The 15,271-nt window shown below is 47.8% G+C and overlaps 1 protein-coding gene across 2 annotated transcripts in view; it reads right to left on the bottom strand.

Annotated features, from left to right (window-relative positions):
* Positions 1 to 15,271, bottom strand: part of mmp28 (matrix metallopeptidase 28) — a 107,182-nt gene that overhangs the window by 70,720 nt on the left and 21,191 nt on the right. For both annotated transcript variants that reach the window (XM_070857349.1, XM_070857350.1), the window contains exon 2: positions 830 to 909. In XM_070857349.1, the coding sequence (XP_070713450.1) occupies positions 830 to 909 (80 nt within the window). The remainder of the gene's footprint in view (positions 1 to 829; positions 910 to 15,271) is intronic.

The following is a 15,271-nucleotide window of genomic DNA, read 5'->3' as shown; positions in this document are numbered from 1 at the left end:
CAATGGCAGCGGTAAGCATTTCCGGGCCGGCGGCAATCTTCCAGAGCCCCGCCGGGGTTTTCGGGGCCAGTTTTGACGGGGGCAGAGCATTACCGCCCGGAAGAGGCGAGCCGGTGTGCAATGTTCCTGGTTGTGACACCGGCTCGATTTTTGGCTCCCACCCGACCCGTAGCACTCCGTAGCGCCCCCTGGTGGGAACGCCTGCGAAAGCGGCCGGTGCAAGCTGTAGCAGTCGCAGTGAGGTAAGTAATGTCGACCTCAGGTAAGTGTGATTGGGGTTTTTTTGTGATTTATGTTGTGGTGGCGTGAGTTATTTATTGGGAATGTTTTTGGTGGGGTTTTTTCAGGTTTTTATTTCCGCCCCCAGACCTCTATTGGGGCATTCCGAGGCCGGCTGTTTAGCTCGGGATTTTCCCATGCTCAGCTGGCCTAGTGCTCCATGAGAGGTGTGCAACGCCTCCCTTACCGCTCTGCCCCACACTCGGGGCCCAGCTGATGAATTTTGCTGACTGAGGCGCAAACTGTTCTCGGGTGCAAACTTTACCGCCCCGTCGCCATTACCGCCCCGAAATCAGCAGAACCGAAAATCCAGCCCAAAGTCTTTGAATGAAGTACAATTAAAAGAAAGACATTGTTGTGCTGATATCCTTATTTAAGGCCTAGCTAACAGGCTTACACAACACATGTCCTATTTCTGCCTGTCCTTAATTACGTGCTTACAACAAGTGCCCCCAGACAATAAAACAGCACAGAATGAAGGTTGCTGGGCTGGACTTTAAAGCCCCTTGATGCTGCAGCTGATCAGTGAACCCTTGGGTTAAAGCCTCACCTCACTGCCTCTTTGACCTGAGCAGAATTTAGTCCCTCGGGAGATCCAGGGTCAAGGTAGCCATACTTTTCTAAGAATGCCTGGGGAAAAAAGGAAAGAGGAATCTATTAAAATCTGAGCACCAGAATGAAAGAGAGCAGTACTGTGAAATTCAATATCAGTGTCCACACATTCTGCAAGCTATGATAAAGCAAGGCTGCCCATCGTGATTTCCTGTGCTCTACCACAATGGTGACTGGCTCCAATAAATTCACAGCTTTCTATCAGCAGTTGAAGGGAGAAGGTCACCATTCATGTCCGTCCAATATATTCCTTCCCTTCCTCTGGGAAAAGCCTCTGCTCGTTAGTATCGCGGCTGGAACATGGCATGGGGGGAAGGATATCTCCGTGCACTGTGTGTAACAATGAATGGATTCTTTATAAACAGCTTCTCGATTTTGCTACCCGGAGTGCAGAGAGAAAACCTTCCCACCTTGTGGGTGAATTCTGGGCCCATACTCATGCCCAGTGTCTGTAGTTGATTGAACAAGTCGAATTTGTTTTTTGTTGCTTAAGATTCTGGAATTTCCAAGGATTTTTGGGGACCACATTCTGCATTTCCGCCCATTGTTCCACAAAAACAGCAAACCAGCAGCCTTGCCCATCTCGCTGTGGCACTGTATGTCAGCACAGTTGAGATATTAATAACCCTTAATAACACTTTGTAGCTTGATTTTAGAATACCATAATACTATTATGAAACAATTAGAGAGAGATATATAAAAGCATGGAACATTTATTAAATTACAATGTGAAGGAGTAGTTTCATCGCGTAGTCTTGTTTTGGCATCAGTCCAAAGTTAGCTCTCCAGACCTAGACAACTTGGACTAATCAACGCTTGAACACAATTGGTTCATACCCCCTTATATCCTTGTAATTCCCAGTGCTTATTCAGGATGCTGGGATAGTAAATCATAGAATCATAGAAATTTACAGCACAGAAGGAGGCCATTTCGACCCGTGTCCGCGCCGGCCAACAAGAGGCTATCCAGCCTAATCCCACTTTCCAGCTCTAGGTCCATAGTCCTGTCGGTTACGGCACTTCAAGTGCATATCCAAGTACTTTTTAAATGTGGTGAGGCTTTCTACCTCTACCACCCTTTCAGGCAGCGAGTTCCTGACCCCCATCATCCTGAGGGTGAAGAAAGTACCCCTCAAATCCCCTCGAAACCTCCCCCCAATTAAACATGGCATTGAAACACACTGTTGATCTTGTCCTTCTTTCTGAACCAAATTCAAGGAACACATCGCAGAGTCTCGAACCGTCTCTCACAGTGAAACCTTGCATTTGTAATTTTGTTAATATTGTTTATTGTGTAATGTGTTCAGAGTGGATGAAGCGGTTTAAGTCCCTTTCATTCCAGTGCATCTGAGAGAAAACAGAAAAAAATACAGCAGCAGATAATGGGCTGCCACTCCAGTGCAGTACTGAGGGAGTGCTGCATTGTTGGAGGTGCCGTCTTTCGGATGGGACGTTAAATGAGAGGTCTGCCCTCTCAGGTGGTCGTGATAGATCCCCTGGCACTATTTCAAAGAGCAGTGGAGTTCTCCCCAGAGGCCTAGCCGACATTTATCCCTCAACCAACATCATCAGAACATTCTCTGGTCATTATCACATTGCTGTTTGTGGGAGCTTGCTGTGCGCAAAATTGGCTGCCGCTTTTACCTACAATGCAACAGTGACTACACTTTAAAAGTACTTCATTGGCTGTAAAGTGCTTTAGGACATCCTGATGTCGTGAAAGGAGCTATACAAGTGAAACTTCTTTCCTTTTTTAATAAAAAAACTAAGTAGACTTATTCAGTCACTGTAAACCAGAGGCCATAATGCCACAAACTCCAATGTAGCACTGCAGGAATATCGGTGCTGTTTCATAGGAATGCAGGGTCACTGGGTTATCTTAAACGCCGTTTTCCTGTAATTCAATATCATCTACATATTATAATTGATTGTCTATTGTTACAGCTCTAATTATGGTCAAATGTTTTAATGAAGGGCCCAGCCCAAGTTGTTTAGCTATCTTTCTCCATCAGATGCTGCCCAATTTCAATGTATTATAGCTGCACACTTTTCATTCTGGGAATTAACTAAACCGTTGAGAAGAGTGACCCACCCAGGGTCAGGAAAGGTCCAGCACACAATCATTGCTCAGATTCATTTGAAACTTGAACAGTAGGTTTCTCTTCCTTCCTGCTCGCTCAAAAATGAGCAGTAAAGGTTTATGTGGCATGGAGGAGTACCTGACTACACCACCAGGGAAGAGGATCCATCAGAACTAAAGCCAGTAGACCATCTTACATCAGCTATTCCTCCAGATTACTCCCCTTCCTGCTCCCCACCAAAGTTTCTGAATGTAATATAGAGCTCCCCCTAGTGGACTACTGTGGTAATGCAACTTCTGATGTAAATGCAATAATAGTCACATGATGTATTGGAGCCATCTTGTAGGCTGTATTTGTCATGTAAAGAATATATCACGTTGACTCTTGGAGACAGTCCCTCAGTTGGCAACATCCCTCTAACACCTTGCCCACGTGGCCAATCTTCATGCTCAAGCCTACACAATATTGGGCTGCATTTTCGGTCTTCTGTCGCCCCTGTTAACGCCCCGGCAGGGCAGCAATGGTAGCAGTAAGCACTTCCAGGCGAGTGTCCTGCTTCCAGTGTCCCGCCGGGACATTCGATGCCGGTTTCGACGGGGCGCGGAGCAGTACTGCCCAAGAGAGGCGAGCCCCTGGTTGCAACACCAGTTCGATTTTTGGCTGCCACCCAACCCATAGCGCTCCGTAGCGCCTCCTGGTGGGAACGCCTCTGAAAGCGGGCGTTCCGAGTTGTAGCGGCTGCAGTGAGGGAAGTAATATCGACCTCAGGTAAGTGTGATTGTTTTTTTTTGCCATCTATGTTGTGAGCTATGTGTTGGGAATGTTTTTGGTGGTTTTTTTCAGGTTTTTTCTCCCCAGGCCTCTCTTATGGCGCTCCGAGGCCAGCTGTTTAGCTCGGGATTTTCGCTTGTTCAGCCGGCCTAGCACCCTCAGAGAGATGTGCAACGCCTCCCTTAGCGCTCTGCTCCACACTCAGGACCCAACTGATGAATCTTGCAGCAGCAGACACAATTTATTTGCCGGCGCAAAACTTACCGCTCCACCCGGGACACTGCTCCAACTGAGGTGCAACCGAATTTCTCCCCCGGTGAGTGTCAACCAGCTATTTGATCCTGGGGGCCATCACAGTTGAGCTTGATGTTATCCATACCCTACACACTCAAATTTCAACCAGGACTCTCTGGACTGGAATCAGGAGCGGGATCTTTATTGAAATGTCCTTTTCCTTTACCCCAAGACCAATTGTAACACCTCAACTGCTGTCCCAGCTAAGATCATATAACTCAGCCCAGACGCAGAACCAATTCTGGCATCTTCTGCTTCATGTGCCTCAGTAGCACACTGTCATGTATCTTACATTATTATATATAACTGTATCCTAACATGCTATACATGACTGTAATAAGATATGACCTGTAACCACCAGCATACCTTACCACCAGGGGTGCACTTGCAAGAGACAGGTTTATAAGGACAGGTCTCAGGCAAGTGCAGCATTCCAGAGCTGTGAAATAAAGGTGCAGGTCCAGAGTGACCTTGACTTCACTACATGCCTCGTGTGAATCTGTACTGAGGGGACAGGATTTTACACACACAATATGGTGCTTTCGCCCATTAGGGAAATCAGGGCATTTTTTAAATGGAATTTGAAATAGGCCTGTGAAAAATGGTAAGTTAGTGGCGTGGCGAAGGTGTAAGTTAGGCCTTTGTACACCAGAGGGTTATCATTGTCATCATGGCCCAGGCATTTCCACATTGGTCCAACTCAGATAAATCAGTTTCGGAGGTTATTCTTTCTTTCAGGTTTAAATATTCAATCATTATGGGATTACTGCTCTTCCAAAATAGAGAATATTACACACAGTAATCGAATCAAACGGATTTGCTGGTTTATATATAGAATACCTGATTGTGAGCTACTGAGAGAATTGCAGCACTCGGACTTGAAGAACTGCCTGCTCTGTACCGATCAAAGATGTCCTAATGAGCCTCAAACAACTGCTCTGGGTGGTCATTGTCTAAACTCCTGTAAAATCCGACTGTTCGCTCGGATGAATTTGTGGTTTGAAAGCGTGTTCCAGATTGACACTTCAGATATGATCTATGAAAGGTCGCCCTTCGACTGTCCTGGGACCGACCAAGTGTCAGCCAGGCCTCAGTGGCAGCTCGTTTGCCTGAGTCAGAAGGTCATAGGTTCAAGTCCCACTCCAGAGACACTGGAGGGGGGGGGGGGGGGGGGATTTTTGCCTTGTGGAACGAGTGGGTTGAGGTCAGGTGAGAGGTTAAGGTGCTAAAAAAACAAATCCTGACCAGAACCCGCTTCCAATCCGCCCATTTCCAGTTTAACGAAGGCGGGTTGGAGGGCAGGCAGCCAACCTGCTCCTGGGAGGTGGCTCATCCATTTAAATATTATAATCAGGCTGACCTGCCTCAGTTTTAACCAGCGTTGTAAATTTAACTCTGGCTGGTTGGGTTTCGCTGGCCTCGGGAAACCCGGCAGCTCAAGCAAGGCGAGGACTGCTGGATCCAGAAGGTGAATGCCTTTCCACTTACCTCCTGGATCCACTGTCCCTGCCTCACCCACCCAACGCAATCGGAGACCCCCCCATGACACCTCCAATCTCTCCCCCCTCTCCTGGACTCCGCACTACCCCCACTGATGACCCTCAGGCCAACCCTAGTCCCCCTCCCTCCCTCTGCCCCCGATGCCCTGATGCTCTGGAGTCCGATATTCTCTTCCCCCCGCTCCCCCCCTCCCCGTCCGATGCTGTCCCCACCCCTGATGCCCTGATGCTCTTCCCCCACCCCCAGCCCCGATGCTATCGCTGCCCCCACTCCCGATGCTCTCCCTGCCCCCACCCCGATATTCTCCCCACCTCCCCAGCCCCGATTCTCTTCCCACCCCCACCCCTGCAGCTCTCCTGGCCCCACGCCTGGGGCTCCCCGCCCCTTGCCCCCAGCTCCGATGCTCTCCCCGCCCCTAGCCCCGATGCTCCCTCCGCCCCCCACCCACCCCGATGTTCCAGCGTCCGGCCCCTGATCTCTCTCTATCCGGCTGGCTGTAGGTGGGGAGCAGAGGTTTGATATGCAAATCAGGCCCTGCCGCTAAATTCAGCAGGGCTTCTGGGATATCCATTCTACCGGGTTTCTCAACCACCCCCTAGGCAAAGCTTTGCCTCATTGGGTAGCTGGCTATCTCGATGGGGTACCAGCGGATTCTCCGTGGAGTGAAAATCCACCTGTGTTTCTATGTATTTGTCTTGCTCGCTCCATGATTGAAAAAGTGGGTGAGTATTGGCCCTGTCAATGCCACAAAGCAGCAGGATTCACATGAGCAGTCCAGGATGAAGCGTTCCTCCCTCCGAGAAGTGCCTGATTTCTGCCCGCACTGAACCCAGAATCCCAGTGGGTCGGCACTTTGGGTGCAATGCCACAGTCATGTGGATGCTGCATGTAGTTGGGGGCATAGAAAGAGGTGTCTTGAGGAGACGGGGAGCAAAGGAGCAGATAGTTTCAGCACATGATCGCCTGTTCTCCAAAGGATTGGGGTACTGTCCACACTTTGTCATTACTGCCTTGTAACTAGTTGTACTATAATCATTAGAGTGATTGATTGCCACCGAATTGGTTGTCCTGTCAAAATGATCCATGCCACTAATTCCAGCTCAGAGTGGTCAACTAAGTGGTGTGGCTATTGAACCCACTCCATGACCCTCAGTGTTGGTGCTTTCACAATTAACCTCCTTGTTCCGCTTGGATCAAACTTCTTATACTAAACACATTATTGAGTGCACCAACATCATCATCATCATAGGCAGCCCCTCGGAATCGAGGAAGACTTGCTCCCACTCTAAAAATGAGTCCTTAGGTGGCTGAACAGTCCAATATGAGAACCACAGTCCCTGTCACAGGTGGGACAGATAGTCCTTGAGGGAAAGGGTGGGTGGGACTGGTTTGCCACACGCTCTTTCCGCTGCCTGCGCTTGATTTCTGTATGCTCTCGGCGACAATGCTCAGCGCCTTCCCGGATGTACTTCCTCCACTTAGGGCGGTCTTTGGCCAGGGACTCCCAGGTGTCAGTGGGGATGTTGCACTTTATCAGAGAGGCTTTGAGGGTGTCCTTGTAACGTTTCCTCTGCCGACCTTTGGCTCGCTTGCCATGAAGGAGTTCCGAGTAGAGCGGTTGCTTTGGTAGTCTCGTGTCTGGCATGCGAAAAATGTGGCCTGCCCAGCGGAGCTGATCGAGTGTGGTCAGTGCTTCAATGCTGGTGATGTTGGCCCGGTCGAGGACGCTAACACTGTCTGTCCTCCCAGGGCACCAACACCCTCCACAGGAATGACGTCCTCCCTTAATCATAGGACGTTTTATTAAGAGCTGTCTTGCTCTCAGATCTAAACACTAGTAAACAAGCCAAACAGTCCAATCTGGCTTCCTGCCTGCATATAAAAATAAAATAGCGCTTAATATGGGGTGAACAAACAGTGCCAGTTCACATTATACATATTTTCCCACACTCACAAGCATGAGTTTGTGAGCACTGATTTAATGTATTTCCCTCTTCACTCCCACCTCTCTCCCACTCGTGCTGGCTAGGATTCTACAAGTCATGGTTGGCCAGGGGTCACTTTAGTGGTTGGTCCTTCATCCATGACCTAGGGAGTGGGCAAGTTATGCTCCACCATGGGGAGAGGGTTGGGGTGGGGGAAGGGGGGCTGTTTGAGGACATCACGGGCACACCTAATTCTATCCTCCGCTGGATCAGTGAGAGTCATTGGCGAATGGTCAGGAGTGGGAATCCTGGTTTCCCTAATATAGGAACATTATGGCCAGTTGTGGTCTACTGCTATCTTGGCTCAGGTCAATTAATTCAGGACAGATCAGAGAGGAGACCTTGACCCTTCCTGGTCTGTAGATCTCAGCATTTCACCAGATCAAACTTGGAAGAGCTCCAATTTTAAATAATAACTGCCTACAAACTTAAAAATATAGAATAGAGTGGAATAATAATAGAATAAAATGCAGACTCAGTTATACATTGGCCATGACCCAGGGGCAAGGGAAATGCTGGGGGCGATCTTGGTGTGTGATAATTGGGCGGGTAATGGGTGGCACTGCCCAGAGGAGTCAGCATGGGCACGATCCATTTTAGTTCAGAGATCCTCATTACATTATGTGCTGCCAGCACAAAACATGCTCCCAAAGGTAGTTTGCTGATCTGGAGACAGGAATTCTGGTAGGGCCATTGAGTGGGAAGGTCTGCTGTGGCATCGTGACGGGCAGATGCAGATGCGCCAGGCACGAAAACAACAAGCGCGCAACATTTTTGCAGCAAATATGTTAAGTGTGGAAATCTTTAAGGCTCTACACCCACAAGTGGTCTCAGGATGAAGGATGACCCATTACATCCATGTCCAAAGACACCAAGGGGCGGATTTTCGGCTCCTCTGCGCTCCGTTTTTGCACCCTGGAGCAGCGGCAATGGCGGCGGTGAGGTGTTCTGGGTGGGCGGTCAGCCTCCAGCGCCCCACAGCGATCCTCGGCTCCGGTTTAGTTGCACCGGGTGTGCAACGCCTCTGGTTGCGATACCGACACGAGTTTTGATTCTTGCCCGACCCGTACGCCACGCAGCGCGCCCAGCAGTAACCGCCTGGGAAATCAGGGTGGTCCAATGATACCGACAGCGGAAAGTAAGTAATGGATTCCTAAGGTAAGTGTGATTGTTTTTTCTATTAATTTTTTTGCCGACTTGTCTTGTGGTGGTGTGGGCAATGTTTTGGAAATGTTTTTGTGGGTTTTTTTTAAGATTGTTTCTTTCCCCCTCCCCCAGGCGTCTCTCGGAGCACTCCCCGCCCAGCTCTTTAGCTCTGGAGTTTCCCATCCTAGTGCCCGAGAGAGGTGTACAACGCCTCCCTTAGCGCTGACTCAGGGCCCAGCTGACCAATGTTACTGACTGAGGCGCAAACTGTCCTGGGCGCAAACTTTAGTGCCCCGCTGCTATTACCACCCAAAATCATCGAAGCCGAAAATCTAGCCTCAATAATTTTGCTTTGAATTGTGTGAGATTTACTCCTCTCCTCCTCCCGCGATCCACAAAACAGTGCGTCTCCACTGCCACTGAAACAAGGCTGCGTTGGTCCTTTTATATCTCCTCGTGCGGTCGACCATCGGAGAACAGCGCGAAATGGGGCAGCTACACTTTGCTGACCAATGTGTCAACTTCAAGCTGAAGGGAGGAGGAAGGGTGGGCACATCAGCAGATTTGGAGCTGAGGAGGCAACAAAGAGCAAAGTTCCGAGGAACAATGGCTCGCGATAGTATCAACACAAGATAGAAAGGCAGGAAAGGTTGTGACGGAGAGAGAGGTTGGAGGCTAAGAATTGAGAAAACAATCACATTTCAGTTGACCCGTCTTGGGATGATTAACATGTTTTGGTCACACCATATAGCACACTAGAGCATTCATTAAAATAATAACTCAATTATTTACACAGAATCAATGTATCATATATGCACAGTAAGCTGTTGTATTTGAAAGTCATATACAAAGCATCGAGAGCACATCATTAAGCAGATGTACATTATATCAGCGAGCTAATAAGTGGCTGTATGGCATTCTACTTCTATTTTTAGCCTATTGGCTGAATGTTTGCTTTGTTTTGCACAACAAAGATCTGCATCTCTTGCCAACAAAGTCTTAATACCACAAACATTTAAATTAAGAGATTTTTCCAATAGAATTGCATTCATGATGAATCATTTTAAGCAGCTTTCTGGCTCTAGAGATGGCTCAGTGGGTAACATGCTCACCTCTGGGTCAGAAGGTCTGGGTTCAAGCACCTCTCCGGAGACCTGAGCACATAATCCAGGCTGACACTTGAGGGAGTGTTGCGCTGTCGCAGGTGATGTCTTCCGGATGAGACGTTAAATGTTAATGACTGTCACATTTTCCGTCATCTCCGGTATCTGTGGACCTAGACCCTTGCAGATGAGACGTTAAACCGAGGCCCCCTCTGCCCTCTCAGGCAGACACAAAAGATTCCGTGGCACTTTTCGAAGAAGCAAGGTGTCTCGGCCAATATTTATTTTATTAGCCGAGGCATAGAATACAGGAGCAGGGACGTTATGCTTGAACTCTATACAACACTAGTTAGGCCACAGCTGGAGTACTGTGTGCAGTTCTGGTCACATCATTACAAGAAGGATCTGATTGCACTAGAGAGGGTGCAGAGGAGATTTACAAGGATGTTGCAAGGACAGGAAAACTTTAGCTATGAGGAAAGATTGGATAGGCTGGGGTTGTTTTCCTTGGAACAGAGGAGGCTGAGGGGAGATTTAATTGAGGTGTATAAAATTATGAGGGGCCTAGATAGAGTGGATAGGAAGGACCTATTTCCCTTAGCAGAGGGGTCAATAACCAGGGGGCATAGATTTAAAGACATTGGTAGGAGGTTGAGAGAGGATTTGAGGATAATTTTTTCACCCAAAAGGTGGTTGGGGTCTGGAACTCACTGCCTGAAAGGGTGGTAGAGGCAGAAACCCTCATCACATTTAAAAAGTACTTGGATGTGCACTTAAAGTGCTGTAGCCTACAGGGCTACAGACCTAGTGCTGGAAAGTGGGATTAAGCTGGATAGCCTCTTGTTACCCGGCACGGACATGATGGGCTGAATCGCCCCCTTCTGTGTGGTAATTGTTCTAATCTTGCAGCTGCAGTGTTTCACCACTCTGGTAAATGAGATTAAACTATTGGCTGGCACATTCCCCACTCTCTAAAATAAACAGCCTCAAATCAGGACATATTTTTATCCAGGTCTTAAGTTCAAGGTAGATATTGGCACTAAACACATCTCTTAGAGCTGCACCAGTCAGTCAATCAAACAGAGTAAGGGGCTGGATAAAAATGGACAGTCTGCACTGCTGAGAATGAGCAGGGCAATGGCTCATTGTTTTATCTGGCTTAATCACCACATTGTATGTTTTTTAAAAAGATTTAATGTTTTCACAAAAATCAAAGCGTGCGGGTGAATTTCATCAGCACTTACCCACTCCGCTGCCGCAATTTGGCAGAATTTCCGCAGTAACCATGCATGACTGGCTAAAAAGAAAGAACATTTATAGCAAGACAAACTCAGAAGTGCGGGTCTCTCCAAAAACTCAGCTCTTACATTTACATCACAGAAAGAGTCCATTTGGCCCAACTAGTCCGTGCCGGTGTTACCCCACACCAGCCTCCTCCCACCCCTCTTCATCTCACTCCATCAGCAAAACCTTCTAATCCTTTCTCCCTCATGTGCTTGTGTAACTTCCCCTTAAATGCATCTTGTGGTGGAAATCCTCCTCGTTAAGGTGTCATGGGAGAAGAGAAGGCCACGCACATTCCACTACAGAACCTCCAGGTGGAAATTGTATTGTGGTACTGCAGTTGTTATATTACCCTACTGTTTATACACTGGCATGGTATTCATGCTCTCTCTCTCACTCTCACTCTCACTCTATATATATTTCTCTCACTCTCTGTCTCTCTGTCTCTCTTTCTCTGTGTGTCTCTCTCTATCTCTCTCTGTCTCTCTCTCTCTCTGTCTCTCTCTCTCTCTGTGTTGTCTCGTTTGTAACCTCACATAACTGTAACCTTTATGTAACAACACTGTACACTGTATACACCTGAGAAATGCACACCTTGACCACAGGGGGTGAACTTGTGGGAAACACTCCTCACCTGGTCATCCACCTATATAAAGGGAGGTCCCACGCAGGGTCATCACTTCTTGGTCCTGTGAATAAAGGTACAGCTCCAGTATGTGCCTCGTGTTGATTTGCTGTAGTGTGTAAGGACACAACATGTGTGTGTCTCTCTCTCTGTTTCTCTCTGTTTCTGTCTGTCTGTCTCACTCTGTCTCTCTCTCTCTCTCTCTGTCTCTCTCGCTCTCTGTCCGTCTCTCTCTGTCCTTCTCTCTCTGTCCTTCTCTCTTTCTCTCTATGTCTGCCTCTCTCATTCTGTCTCTTTCTCTCTCACTCTCTCTGTCTCTCCGTCTTGATCTCTCTCTGTCTCTACTTGTCTGTCTTTCTCTGTCCCTCTCTCTCTCTCTCTCTCTGTCCCCCCCCCTTCTCTCTCTCTCTGTCCCTCGCTCTCTGTCCCTCTCTCTCTCTCTCTCTCTCTGTCTCTCCCTCTCTCTCTCCCTCTCTCTCTCTCTCTATCCTCTCTCTCTCTCTCTCTCTCTCTGTCCCTCTCTCTCTCTCTCTCTCTCTCGCTCTCTCTCTGTCCCTCTCTCTCTCTCTCTTTCTCTCTGTCCCTCTCTCTCACACCCTTTCTTTCTCTATTATGCGTAAGAGTCAGGTGTGGTTAAAGCACCTTTTATTCACCAAAGAAGTGGTTTATCGAGGCCAAGCCAATATTACCGAAGTGCCATAAGGAGATTCTTTAGAAAATAGACATCTTCTAAGAAAAACAAAGTTGAAAATATTATATATGAAATCTTGTCTAACTTTCAATTACCAAGTTTATTTTTCAATGTTAGATAGCACTTTAAATAATTTCCTGCCGTGTAATGCTTTCCATGCTTCCTTCATGATTGTAAATAAAAAAAACACAATGTTCCAATCCTAATTAATGCAATTACTTTGCCAAGTTTAGTAGGGCGGAAGATTGAGTACAGCAGGGTAACCATCAGATACTGAATAAGCAAACTCTTCTATCATGTTGGGGCTGTTATTTTAAAATATATAACAAGGACTAAAAACCCAAAACTTAAGGAAAGATTCTTCATACCAAAGATCTCGGCAACAGTATTTAGAAGTTGACTATACACAGGAGCAGGGGTAGACCATTCAGCCCCTCGAGCCTGTTCTGCCATTCAATTAGATCATGGCTGATCTGTACCTCGACTCCATTTACCCGCCTTGGCTCCCTAGCCCTGGATACCCTCACATAACAAAATCTGTCGATCTCAGTCATGAAACATCTATTTGACCCCCAGCCTCCACAGCCTTTTGAGGGAGAGAATTCCAGAATTACATTAGCCTTTCTGTGAAAAGATGCATCCTGATTTCACTCCTGAATAGCATAGCAAGAGTTTCTATAAATATATAAAAAGAAAAAGAGTGGCTAAAGTAAATGTTGGTCCCTTACAGGACGAGGCCGGGGAATTAGTGATGGGGAACATGGAGATGGCAGAAACTCTAAACAAGCATTTTGTATCAGTCTTTATGGTAGAGGACACTAACAATATTCTAACAATGAATAATCCGTCATTATTTGAGCTAGGCATCGGAAGTTTCTCGGGGGCGAAGGTGCAGATCCACCTGGTTCCCAGTACATGACCCATCCACCACAAGGCACGGGCGTTGCCATATATGATGCGAGAGAAAGTGGAGATTGAGCTGGACAGGCTGCAACGAGAAGGCATCATCGCGCCGGCGGAGTTCAACAATTGGGCCAGTCTAATTGTTCTGGTCCTCAAGGGCAATGGCACAGTCAGAATTTGTGGGGACTATAAAATAACGATTAATCGTTTTTCGCTGCAGGACCAGTACCCGCTACCCAAGGCAGACGATCTATTTGCGACGCTGGCAGGAAGAAAGATGTTCACCAAGTTGGACCTGACCTCGGCCTACATGACGCAGGAGCTGGCGGAATCTTCAAAAGGCATCACCTGCATCAATACGCACAAAGGTCTGTTCATCTACAATAGATGCCCGTTTGGTATTCGATCGGCCGCGGCTATTTTTCAAAGGAACATGGAGAGCCTGCTAAAGTCGGTTCCGCGGACCGTGGTTTTCCAGGACAACATATTGATCATAGGTCGGGACACCATCGAATACTTGAAGAACCTGGAAGAGGTTCTAAGTCAGCTAGATCATGTGGGACTCAGGTTGAAACACTCGAAGTGTGTTTTCCTGGCGCCAGAGATCGAGTTCTTAGGGAGAAGAATCGCGGCAGACTGCATCAGACTCACCGATGCCAAGACGGAGGCCATCAGGAACGTGCCAAGACCACAGAACATGACGGAGCTGCGGTTGTTCCTGGGACTCCTCAATTATTTTGGTCATTTCCTCCCCGGGTTAAGCACCTTGCTAGAACCTCTACATGTGTTGCTACGCACGGGAGCTGACTGGTATGGGGGAAATCACAAGAGGCTGCTTTTGAAAAAGCCAGAAATATGTTATATTCCAACAAACTGCTTGTTCTGTATAACCCATGTAAACATTTAGTGCTAGCTTGCGATGCAACTTCGTACAGGGTCGTGTTTGTGTTACAACAAGCAAACGAATCGGGAACATTGCAACCGGTCGCCTATGTGTTCAGGAGGCTTGTCCGAAAGGGCCTACAGCATGATTAAAAATTAAGCTCTGGAATGTGTTTACGGGGTAAAAAAATTGCACCAGTATCTGTTTGGTCTTAAGTTTGAGTTAGAAACTGACCATAAGCCACTCATATCGCTATTCTCAGAGAGCAATTGGATTAATATCAATGCCTCTGCTCGCATCCAAAGATGGGCGCTCACGCTGTCTGCATATAACTATGTAATCCGCCACAGACCAGACACAGAGAACTGCGCTGATGCTCTCAGTCGGATACCATTGCCCACCACCGGAGTGGAAATGGCACAGCCTGCAGACTTGCTCTTGGTGATGGATGCATTCGAAAATTAAAAGTCACCCGTTATGGCCTGCCAGATCAGGACCTGGACCAGCCAGGATCCTTTACTGTCCCTTGTAAAAAACTGTGTCCTCCATGGGAGCTGGTCCAGCATCCTAGCGGAGATGCATGAAGAGATCAAGCCATTCCAGCGGCGCAAAGACGAAATGTCCATACAGGCGGACTGTCTTTTGTGGGGTAATCGCATGGTTTTGCCTAAGAAAGGCAGGGAAACGTTCATACCCGACCTTCACAGTACCCACTCAGGCATAGTAATGATGAAAGCTACAGCCAGATCCCATGTGTGGTGGCCCGGCATCGACTCAGATTTGGAGTCATGTGTGCGCCAATGCAACACTTGCTCTCAACTGAACAATGCACCCAGGGAGGCACCGCTAAGTTTGTGGTCATGGCCCTCCACGTCTAGGATCCACGTTGACTTCATTGACATTAACCCCTTACTGTCGTGAGAGAGCTAGATCCCACCTTTGTCCCCAATTCCACTCCGCCATCCTCGGAGCTCGCTCAGGCTGAACCCACTTCTGTGTAACCTCCAACTTATGTTTGCCCCTGAACTGAGCTTCAAACCTTACATTTGGTCTACGCTGTGACCTCTAGAGTACTGCATGCAGTTCTGGTCACCTCATTACACGAAAGATGTGC

This window comes from Pristiophorus japonicus, chromosome 16 (assembly GCF_044704955.1).
Source record: "Pristiophorus japonicus isolate sPriJap1 chromosome 16, sPriJap1.hap1, whole genome shotgun sequence".
NCBI classification, from domain to species: Eukaryota; Metazoa; Chordata; class Chondrichthyes; family Pristiophoridae; genus Pristiophorus; species Pristiophorus japonicus.
The sequence above is the reverse complement of the archived record's forward strand: the minus strand, read 5'-3'. Positions and strand labels throughout refer to the sequence as shown.